The 10,275-nt window shown below is 54.4% G+C and overlaps 4 protein-coding genes across 4 annotated transcripts; 2 read left to right on the forward strand and 2 right to left on the reverse strand.

The window, feature by feature from the left end:
- The first annotated feature begins 16 nt into the window (after positions 1 to 16).
- BKA78DRAFT_301784 (TGS domain-containing protein) lies at positions 17 to 1,373 on the forward strand. Its single transcript, XM_066887383.1, has 4 exons — positions 17 to 595; positions 643 to 700; positions 751 to 915; positions 966 to 1,373. The coding sequence occupies exons 1-4, from the start codon at positions 358 to 360 to the stop codon at positions 1,180 to 1,182; spliced, it is 678 nt and encodes a 225-aa protein (XP_066749038.1). The 5' UTR covers positions 17 to 357; the 3' UTR covers positions 1,183 to 1,373.
- A 258-nt stretch (positions 1,374 to 1,631) lies between these two features.
- On the forward strand, positions 1,632 to 3,027 carry BKA78DRAFT_244053 (protein fyv10; the record flags this gene model as incomplete). The annotated part of the gene is made up of 4 exons (XM_066883998.1): positions 1,632 to 1,682; positions 1,758 to 2,303; positions 2,354 to 2,542; positions 2,596 to 3,027. The coding sequence occupies 4 exons, from the start codon at positions 1,632 to 1,634 to the stop codon at positions 3,025 to 3,027; spliced, it is 1,218 nt and encodes a 405-aa protein (XP_066749039.1).
- A 351-nt stretch (positions 3,028 to 3,378) lies between these two features.
- BKA78DRAFT_348466 (uncharacterized protein) lies at positions 3,379 to 4,492 on the reverse strand (the record flags this gene model as incomplete). Its single annotated transcript, XM_066890642.1, has 2 exons — positions 3,379 to 3,752; positions 3,844 to 4,492. The coding sequence occupies 2 exons, from the start codon at positions 4,490 to 4,492 to the stop codon at positions 3,379 to 3,381; spliced, it is 1,023 nt and encodes a 340-aa protein (XP_066749040.1).
- Positions 4,493 to 5,014: 522 nt separating this feature from the next.
- BKA78DRAFT_358638 (BRE1 E3 ubiquitin ligase-domain-containing protein) lies at positions 5,015 to 7,857 on the reverse strand (the record flags this gene model as incomplete). Its single annotated transcript, XM_066892360.1, has 5 exons — positions 5,015 to 5,622; positions 5,676 to 7,282; positions 7,336 to 7,399; positions 7,452 to 7,595; positions 7,675 to 7,857. 5 exons carry the CDS (start codon positions 7,855 to 7,857, stop codon positions 5,449 to 5,451), a joined length of 2,172 nt encoding a protein of 723 aa, XP_066749041.1. The 3' UTR covers positions 5,015 to 5,448.
- Between the last annotated feature and the right edge of the window lie 2,418 nt (positions 7,858 to 10,275).

Raw genomic sequence — 10,275 nt, forward strand, 5'->3', positions numbered from 1 at the left:
ATATTGACCAGATTCAGAAAGCTCGCCCGTCTCCGCGCTCAACTTCTCGAGCCGACAGGAGGTGCTGGTGCCGGCGGTGGCGACGGCTTCGACGTGAGCAAGAGCGGAGATGCCCGTATAGCACTGGTCGGCTTTCCTTCAGTCGGTAAATCGACGTTCCTGTCAAAAATCACGAAGACGAAGAGCGAGGTCGCATCTTATGCTTTCACGACCCTGACCGCCATCCCCGGTGTCTTGGAGTATGGAGGTGCTGAAATCCAAGTCCTCGATTTGCCCGGTATCATCGAGGGCGCTGCCGAAGGCAAGGGCCGTGGTCGGCAAGTCATTTCTGCCGCGAAGACCAGCGATCTCATTCTAATGGTGCTCGATGCCACGAAGAAGGCTGAGCAACGAGCACTTCTGGAAGCTGAACTCGAAGCCGTTGGTATCAGATTGAACAGAGATCCACCCAACATCTATCTCAAACAGAAAAAGGCTGGCGGCATGAAGATTACCTTCCAAACGCCCCCGAAGAACATCGACGAGAAGATGCTCTACAATATCCTCCGTGACTACAAGATGCTCAACTGCGAGGTCCTGGTCCGTGATGAAAACGGTATGCCTGGAGTACAACTCCCAAGAAAATTGCTAATCGATCCAAAGTTACTGTGGATGACTTCATCGACGTCATCATGAAAGACCACAGGAAATATGTCAGATGGTAGGCTACGCTCAGCATGTTGGTGTGGAAACATCTAACTAAGTCGACAGCCTCTACGTCTACAACAAGATTGACAGCGTCAGCATGGACTTCTTGGACAATCTCGCAAGAGAAGAGCATACAGTCGTCATGAGTTGCGAACTTGACCTGGGAATTCAAGACGTAGTCGACCGCTGCTGGAAGGAGCTGAAGCTGATGCGTATCTACACCAAGCGGTATGCCCTACAATCATGCATTTATCCTGTAGATTCTGACGACTCTATAGGAAAGGAGAAGAGCCGGACTTCAGCGAGGCTCTGATTGTGCGCTCAGGGGCCACAATCGAAGACGTGTGCGACCAAATCCACCGGACCATCAAAGAGTCATTCAAGTATGCTCTGGTATGGGGAGCAAGCGCCAAACACATCCCGCAGAGGGTTGGCCTCAGTCATGTGGTGGAGGATGAAGATGTGGTTAGCATCGTTTCTGCTTTCAGAGCGTGATTGAGGGATTTTCCGGGCAAAAGAGAATCACAAGGCGTGTTGCAGCCGTCGGTATCACGAAAGAGGTGCCTTGTGCCTGGTCCTTGTATGCAGCCATGGCGAAGTTGCACTACGGAGTAGAGCCTCGGGATAATAGACAGCACGTTGGGCAAAAGAAATCAATCCAAGACAATGCAAGTCTCTTTCAATGACGTTGAAACGCCCACATGTTGTCTCCAGCGCGTGCGGACAAATATCTGTCAGCAGTCTGGTTTCCCTTTTTGGAGCAGCACCCGAGTCATGCGTGCTCCCGAAGCCAATCAGCTTGCCGCATCATACCCCCGCTAGAGCACCTCACCCACTGGATACCTTTGTGTCCACGACTATCCCGAGCCATGACCAGAACCACAGTATAACGAACCAGTAGCTCCCATCGCTTGTGCCAGGACGGTTCCCTTCATTCCTCGACCATGGCCGAACTCACGTCCACGAAGCTCAACGCTGAGCAGCATCTGCTACTCGTACGCTCTCTCCGACAGCCACCGACGTCTATACGCCTCCGTGTATACCCTCCTCTTTGCTAACTGAAACACCAGGACCAACCTCTGCTGCGTATGCCATACGAGCTAGCCCGCAAGAATTTCAAGACAGCCCAACGCTACGCCGAGCGCGAACAGACCTACATTCTCAAGGAGCTGAAGACCACCACGGCGGCAGCGGCCTCAGCATCCCAGACCGGCGACGCCACTCAGACCCTCAGTCAGCTCGACAACATGATCAACCGCATGCAGGGACTCAAGAGGAAGCTCGAAACGCTACACACAGAGGAGGCAAACATTCAACGGGCAACGAAGACGCGGATCCAACATTTAGACGATCTCTATGGAATACCCAGCTTGGCCGACGTCAAGTACGAAGAATGGAGCAAGGTCCGACTGGATAGGCTGCTTGTAGACTATCTTTTGAGAAGTGGCTATGGAGAAAGTGCCAAAGCTCTGGCCAAAGAGAAGGACATTGAGGAGCTGGTTGACGTGGACGCATTCGTCCAATGCGAGAAGATTGCCGAGAGTCTTCGGAACGGAAGATGCCAGGAAGCACTGTCGTGGTGTGGTGATAACAAGCAAGGTCTCAAGAAACTTGAGGTAGGTCATCCAGGGCCGGGGGCGTTCTTTGAGACTAACGCGGAGGCCAGAGTAACCTCGAATTCGAGCTTCGTCTGCAACAATATGTCGAGATGGTCAGGAGCGGCAATACCCAGAAGCTCATGGAAGCAACCATGCATGCTAGAAAATATCTCGCTTCGCATCACGACACCACATTCGCTATCCGCGCTGCAGGCCTTCTCGCCTTCCCTCCCGATACCCCTGCCGAACCCTACAGGGTATGTAATCCCTGAGAGACCCCTTAAAGATTTTCTACTAACCTCCCCAATAGTCTCTTTACTCTCCTGCTCGATGGGAAAAGCTCGCCGACCTCTTCGTGAAAACGCATCACACACTCTATTCCCTTCCTCCGCGCCCACTACTCCACATCGCTCTCACAGCCGGACTCTCGGCACTTAAAACCCCCTCGTGCCACTCTCAATACACGTCATCCTCCGCAAATGCGACCAGCACTTCGACATCAGTCTGTCCTATTTGCAGTACCGAGCTCAATGAGCTGGCTCGCAATGTGCCGTACGCGCACCACACCAAGAGCAACGTCGAGGATGATCCTGTGGTTCTGCCGACAGGCCGTATATACGGACGCAGGCGACTGATGGAGATGAATGAGAAGCTGGGAACCCCTAGGGGCTACGTCAAGGACCCGTTGGCCCCGACTTTGATATACGACGAAGGGCAGTTGAAGAAGGTCTTCATATCATAAGGGGGCTTGGTTTGGAGACCTCGAAGTAATGAACTCATATGGTTATTGAAAAGGGCGTTTGTTGGAAAGGGAACCGGGCCATGAGTACGGTTCGGCGATTGGATAGGATGCACCGGGTGGAGTTGATTGCAAGGGTTCGGAGTTCAACTCTGCATGTTGTCTTGGTTTCTCCGTCGTTCCTTTCGGGTCATGGAACATATCTTCTACATTGATATGAACCCGCTAGAATAATGCTATGCGCGCTGCAATGCTTGCTCTGTCCAGCCCTTTCCGAGCCCCTCCCATAATGTCCGAGCCGTACCCGCAAACGCCTTGAAATGAAACTTTTCGCTTTGGGGTGTGCTCTACCACTCAGTCGCTATCACTATCACTGTCTTGCCCCTTTTTCCTCTTCCTCTTGTCCCCCTTCTGTCCTCCGCCGCTCTGCCCACTCGCATCACTGGCCTCGAAAACAAACGTCCGCGCTGCCCTCTCCTCGCCCTTCCATCCTCCACCTCCCTCTATGTTCCCCAGAGTCCGCGCATGCCTGTATCCAGGATAGGCGTCGAACTGGAACTTGAAGCTGCGCTGCACCTTGAGTCCGACGTGCCGCGCTAGGTCGCGCACATTCCACAGCGTGTACGGCTCGCCTTCGAAAAGGGTGATGATGATGGTCGAGGGTGTCGGAGAAGGGGGAGAGGGCGAGAGAAGAGGCATGGCGGAGCGGAAGAAGGACACGAGGAGTTCTGCGGCATGTCAGCGGTGCGCCAGAGTCATAGAGGTCCCGATTGCGCCATGGAAAGAAATCTGCGGCCTTGAAAGCGCCACCACACGCACCTTGATTAAACCTGACCTGCCGATTCACATCCGTACTCTTGCCGCCAGTATGCGGAAACATGAAAACAATCCTATCCCACCTTCCCCTGGCCTTTGCCGTATCGTCGCTCCTGGCACCGCCCTCGACACCTACCAGCCCCTCGGTCATCCCACCGCGCTTCACCTCCTTGCTTTTTCCCAAGTTCGTCGCGTCCACCTCGTACGCCACGCGCATGCCCTCGCCCTCAATGTACGCAATGTTGTCGACCGCTTGCGGGTACTTCTCGGCGAGTGTGGCCGCGCTGTCGTAGCACGTAGCAAGCAGGTCAGCGCAGCCGTGGTGCGCGACAAGCGAGCGCGCGAAGGAGAAGTCGCCTTCGCCGATCAGCAGGATGCGCTCGTTCGGGTCGAAGGGAATTGTAGGCGACGGCGGCGGCGGCGGCGGCGCGCTGGGTGCTGCTTGTTGCGATTGCGATTGCGATTGTTGCTGCTTGTCTGCAGGCTTATTCGGGGTTGAAGTGGTGCTGGGCTTCGCATCGCGCGCGTCCGACTTTTGCTTCTCCAATGGCGGTTGTGCTTGCGGCGCGTTTTTCGCAGCTTGCTTGTCCTTGGGAGGGCCGGCGGCGCGTGCGCGCTTCTGAAAGATGGCAGCCTTCTTTTTCCGAGTCATGGCGCGAGGTTCAATGTGCGAGGTGTGAAGGGGTGCGGCGGAGAGCGGTGCTTGAGCAGAGATGGGCTGGTCTGTGGAGAATTGGGGAGCTCGGATGACGGGCAAGAAGTTTAAGGTGCGGCTCTGCGGGACGCATTGACGCTGCACTCCTGTAGGGCTGAAACCAACTTGGACCATCTTTTACTCTCCGATGATGCACCCACCCTTCCGCGTGCTACATGTTTCTTCAGAGCCATGATTGGCCAGTCATTCATGGTCATTTAGAAGCGCTTGAACAAGGATCTCATTTTCGGACTTTGCGACAGCAGGACCAGCGGCTGGAAGACCGAAACCCACGCCACCACACAAGTTTTGCAAACCAGCAGACTCGAAGGATTTTTTCGTTTCATTTCATTCCATCCCCGGCTCTCGTAGCTATCCATACACACTGCTCTGCCGGGTCATCGATCTCCCTCTGAACTTCAAGCCTTGAAGCACTCCTCTCGTTCCCACTCTACCGCAAATGCTAGCACGGCAGCAACAAACAAAGCTCCTAAACTCCCTTCTCATCCATTACGCTTGCAAAATGGAAAAGACCCCGGCCAGAACTAGCTGGCCAACCCGTGATGTAAACCAAGCACAGCGAGCAGAGGCGCGCAGAAGTGTGCCGAGCTGGAAAAAAACTGAAATCTTGAATTTCGTGATCCGGGCGTACGCAGGCTACTCAGACGGAAACGAGCAGTGAGAGAAATGTACACTATCCGGCCATCGCAGGCAGGTATCGAAGAAATCTTGGAAGAGCAGAGTGAAGACGCAAGCAACGAAAAAAGGCCTCTTGTTGTTCCGGGTGCGGTCATGTCCGCTTGGTCGCCATTCGGGAGGCTTCATGCCTCGGCGATCGCAGACGCTCAATCGTGAAGGGGAGAATTGGTATAATACAATGCTGAAAAGACTGGTGTTCGGTTCGGGTCCAGAGCTCACATGTTGAGCTTCATAACATCGCCAGCTGAAAAGGATTTGCCGTCGACGGGGCATTTCCGGGATCGGAACTTGACAAGCTCCTCGACGCAGTTGCGACACATGACATGGCCGCAGGTTCGAATGGTTGTGTCCTTGAGATTCTTTTGGCAGACCGGGCAGAGAGAATAATTCTAGTCCGACGTCAGCATTTTGGTTCTTCAAAGAGTTGGAGACGACTACTCACTCTCCACATCTCGTTCATGTCATCTCGCTTTTCTTTGTCCTTCCAATTGTTGAGCTGTCTCTCGGTTTCCTGCAGCCGAACTTTAAGCTTCTCAAGCTCAGACTCGAGCTCCCGTTGGTTGTGTTTCGAGCTGGTAAGCGCAGTGTCCTTGGCTTGCAGCGCATTCTTGAGTTCTGAAATTTGATGCTGCATGTTGTCGGTAGTGCTCGCCTTCTCGCCGGCCTTTTGCTGCAGAACTCGGCACTGGTCTTGGAGCTTGTTCAGGGCCTCTCCGCTCTCGGCAAGTTGCTTCTCAAGATTCACTTTGACCTGGTGGTTGGAGCTCTCAATGGCCTTGAGCTGGGAAATGATGTCTGAACTCTTCTGGGCTTGTGCCCTCCAGTGCCTAGCTTCGGCTTCTCTGGCGTCCTTGGATTTCATGGCTGCGAAGTACTTTTGGTCGGCTTTGGCCTTCTCAGCACTCAGCCTCGATACCTGTTCTTCCCAGTTGACCAATTCGTTGATCTTCTTTGCCGCCAGAGCCTGCGCCTTCTTCCATGCTGCTTCCATTGACGGCAACTCGTTGCTTAGCAGCGCATATTCTTTCTCCATCGAAGCAACCTTGGTGCGCAATTCCTCGGCCGACATACCCTCCAGGTCTTGGCTAGCTTCTGGTGCCGCAGCCTCGCTAGCCTTGAGACGTAGACGTTCAACCTCGTTCTCAAGGGCGGATATCCTTTGATCCCTTGCGCTTGCCAGATCTTTGAATTGGTCTGAGGAGGCCTTCATGTCGTCCTGAGTTGACTTTTTGATCTGCAGTTCCGAGACCAGCTCGTCCCTGGCATGGCGGATGCGGGCGAGGTCGGCTTCTGCTTTTGCAAGCTGGGCTTCCGTTTCGCCAATTGCGGCCTTCATCTCTTCATCCACCTGAAGTCGGTAAGCCGAACGCTCTGCCTGGTACTTTTGTGCTTCCTCCCGTAACTGGATGTTAGTCGCTTCTAAATGATTGATGCGCTTAATGACGTCCTCATGCTGACTTTTCAGGGCCTTGAAGAGATCGGTCTTGGCGTAGTCCTCGTCGGTAAGTCCTGTCAATCTTGTGTTCAAACTCGTCACCTCCTCGACCAACTTCTTATTCTCGGCTTCCAGTTGCTCGCACTGTGCTTTGCGCTTATTAGCCACAGCGATTGCTTCTTTGCGAGAAGCCTCGAGTTCAGAGTTGTCCATTGAACCGTTGACAGCTGGTGGAGAATCGGCCTTTTGTTTCGAGTCCTCTTTACTGGTAGACGGCATCGGTCCCACTCCCAGCCCTACCAGTGCAACAGCTTTGCTCCTTTCGCGGTCGTACTTGCGCTCCGCCAAGACGTAGCGCTCCGTCGCATTCTGCAAACGATTTTCATATTGCTCTTTCTCCGCGACAGCTTGGTGCAAGTCGGCAACGTGTTGCTTCTCAAGAGCAAGAAGTTTGGACAGTTGTCCTTGCAATTCTTTAACATCAGGTGACGAAGCAGGAATCTTGGCAAATAGTTCTGAGAGAGCCTTTTTGACGGAGTTGGTCCTTGAGGATAGGTGTTTTTGAAAGGTTTCGGAATCTGAGAAGAGAAGGGATATCGGGAAGGGCGTAGCTTCTAATGAAAGAGTGTCAAAGGACATTCGATAAACGAGGGTGGATTGGGCATACCGGAGGAATCGGATTGGGCATGTGGCAGGTTGTCGTGAGCTAGAACGGCGACTTCATCGACGAGCTACGGAGTTGTCAGCAAAGTCCAACGTTGATTTGGCCCAGTTGATACCCACCTGAGAAAACCAAAGGTCAATGATGCGCAGATGGTCATCATGAAACTTGGACCGGTTCTCCAGCTCGGCCACGCGCTCCTCTAGATCAGCCTTTCTCCGCTTGTACTCATTCTTCTGCCGGATCAAGGCGTCTTTGGTGAATTCCTGAGCGCAAGCACTGTCAGTGAGGTGATCTTTAGCGGTAGTGGCCACATGCAATGAGGAGCCTACGAACCTCGAAAACGCGGTCGCGGTCGACCAACGGGTCCAACTCAGCTAATGCCTTTGTACCATTGGAGAGTGTAGCCTGCCTCTTCGCAGGAGGCGCAGTATCGTCCTTGTCTGCCATGGCGGGTCGCTTGCGGTCCTCCGCCATCTTGACAACGCCGAGGGTCGGGCCAGAGATTGACTGTGATTCGAGCCTCATGGAAGCAGCAGCGCGCCAAAGGTGGCGGAGGGAATGAATGACTGAGACGGGGCGCAGGCTGAACGGAGAGAGCTGAAGCCCGCGACGTCGATGTGTTGTGGATCGTCAGGCCGGGGTGAAGGTGGATGGCAGAAGAAAGACGAGGGATGTGGTGAAGGTGGAAGAGACGCTCGTCCAAGGAGCGCGGACTGGGTCCACGTCACGTGCCCTGACTTGTCGATCAACCACGCGCGGCCCCACTGTCCTCAGCGCGCGACTCATGCACCGACGCTTTATTGCCTTCGCTCTTTCGCGTCCTACACTCTGCACCGACACGACACAACCACCGACCTTGCCATGCCCGCTCCTTGAATCCTCCCCAATTCTCTCCATCACTCGCGCTAAACGTCAATTGTCTCAGCGCTCACGCCCACAATGGCGTCCTTTGGCAGCTCCGTCATTAGTGCGTGTGCCCTTCGCGCCTTTTCTCCCTCGAGATGCCTCGATTGCTAACGCGCGCCTCCAGACAAATCGGGCAAGAAGTTCGCACCCAAGAATCGACGTCGACCAGGTGTAGCAGCAGTAGCAGCAGCTTCTGAGGCCACCTCGACCGCATCCAGCACCGATCAGACACCCGCGAGCACTCCAGCAGCAGCCGACGCTGCTCCAACCGATTCCCAAGATGTTCTTCCGACGCCGCCAGCTACCCAAGCGCCGTCTCAATCTGAGGATCAAACACCTGCACCAAAGAAGCCTGTGAGCAAGACTTCAGCTCAGTCGGAGGCTCGCAGCACAATTTCGGAACCACCTGCAACGAACACACCCACAGAGTCCGTCTCTTCCTCGATTCCCGAACCCACCACCACACAATCTCGCGAGACTTTTGATCCCTCGACAACTGAAACAACAAACCAAGGCGTCACCCAAGTAGATGAACCCACCACCACGACCGATGGGCTTCCAGCAGCAACTGCCCCCGAAATTTCTTCGCAGCTTCCGACAGAATATACAGAAGCCGTACACAATGACGCTGAGAGATCGCCAAAGCGCAGGAAGATTGGGATCCCCAAAATGGTCGGAATGGGCTCGCTGGGACGCAGTTCTGCGTTCAGAGCAGGCCCATCAACGACACCTTCGAAAGGACCAGAGCAAGGAATTCTCTCTTCTGCGCCTACTCCGCAAGCAACCACGTCATCAACCAACATATTCTCGCCTCCGGATGTACAGTCTCTTCGAGATCCAGGCTCAAGGTCCCCTGTGAAGGAAAATGCTCAGAGACAATCAACTCCAACCGCACCCCGAGGGACGCATAAGGATCTGATTCAGAGGATTCTCGGAAATCGTGCTGGGGTCACGAAGCCGTCTATCAAACCCTCTCCCTCTAGGCAATTCCTGGCTGTAAATCAAGAAAGTGGCTCGGCCGGTTCTGATGCTTCGAATATCGATCAAGCGCAAGATTCACCCACAACTGAGTCTGACGCTCCGGCAGCGAGAGAGCCAGCGCGCTCAAAACCTGCAAAGGTCACGAAACGAGGCCCTAAACCTGCAGCGAAGAGGAGAACGCGGAATATCCCATCACCAGAATACGTCGATGAGGCTACCGGGCAGAGTGGCACCGAAGCAACCCAGGAAGCTGAAACCTCAACCAACGAAGCCACCTCTGCTTCATCGTCGAAGAAGCCACGAAAACCTCGCAAAGACAAGGGCACAAGTAGAGCTAAACAGGCAGAGAAGACGACTGAGGAAAGCGGCGATGGCGCAATGGTCCCAGTGCCGAGGCCGAAACGCCAAAGGAAGAAGCCCGCTGTTCTATCCGGTCCAAGGATTGTTGAAATCACCGATGACCAAGAGACAAATGGCGTGTGGGTGCAAGACAGCAACAATGGAGAGTTGGTGCCGACCTGGCGATTTGAACTCCAGGACCATCTGGTCTACGACAAGGAGGAGCCTGAAAATCCCGAGAAGACCAGGATCAATCCTGCGTCGATGCCAATGTCGATTTTGACAAAGGACCTGCCCGATGTCGGCAAACCCTCGGTTAGGGAGGACGCATTGTCAAAGATTGACTGGGATGAAGAGAAGCGAAAGCGAATCGAGGAGCGTGAGCGAATCGCCCTCGGAGAAGAAGAGATCAACACCCAGGCCGAGCGGGACGAGGCTGCGAGAAAGATTCAGGAAGCCGCCAACGAGGCCAACAGTAGTGAGGCGAATCCTCGAATGCGTCTTGTCAACGGCCGTCTTGTCCTCGACAGCACCTCTACGCAAGTCGACCGACACGCACGTGCGCATGAGGATGAAAACGAATTGCTGGAGATTGAAGAGAACGAGCTCACCACGCGTGTCAACTCAATGTCGTGGATAAGATCCAACCGCAAGGATCCGCGCGAACGAACTTCCTGGGGTGGAACGCGTGCGGACCGCTGGACAGAAGAGATGACG

This window comes from Phyllosticta capitalensis (genome assembly GCF_038381095.1).
Source record: "Phyllosticta capitalensis strain CBS 128856 chromosome Unknown BKA78scaffold_1, whole genome shotgun sequence".
NCBI classification, from domain to species: domain Eukaryota; kingdom Fungi; phylum Ascomycota; class Dothideomycetes; order Botryosphaeriales; family Phyllostictaceae; genus Phyllosticta; species Phyllosticta capitalensis.

What these genes read in the sequence shown, in the direction of transcription:
- BKA78DRAFT_301784 (XM_066887383.1), top strand. Translation starts at nt 358, where the DNA reads ATGGTGCTCGATGCCACGAAGAAGGCTGAGCAACGAGCACTTCTGGAA. An exon ending in CACAGGAAATATGTCAGATG is followed by an intron (nt 701 to 750) that starts GTAGGCTACGCT and finishes CTAAGTCGACAG; the next exon opens with CCTCTACGTCTACAACAAGA. An exon ending in ATGCGTATCTACACCAAGCG is followed by an intron (nt 916 to 965) that starts GTATGCCCTACA and finishes ACGACTCTATAG; the next exon opens with GAAAGGAGAAGAGCCGGACT.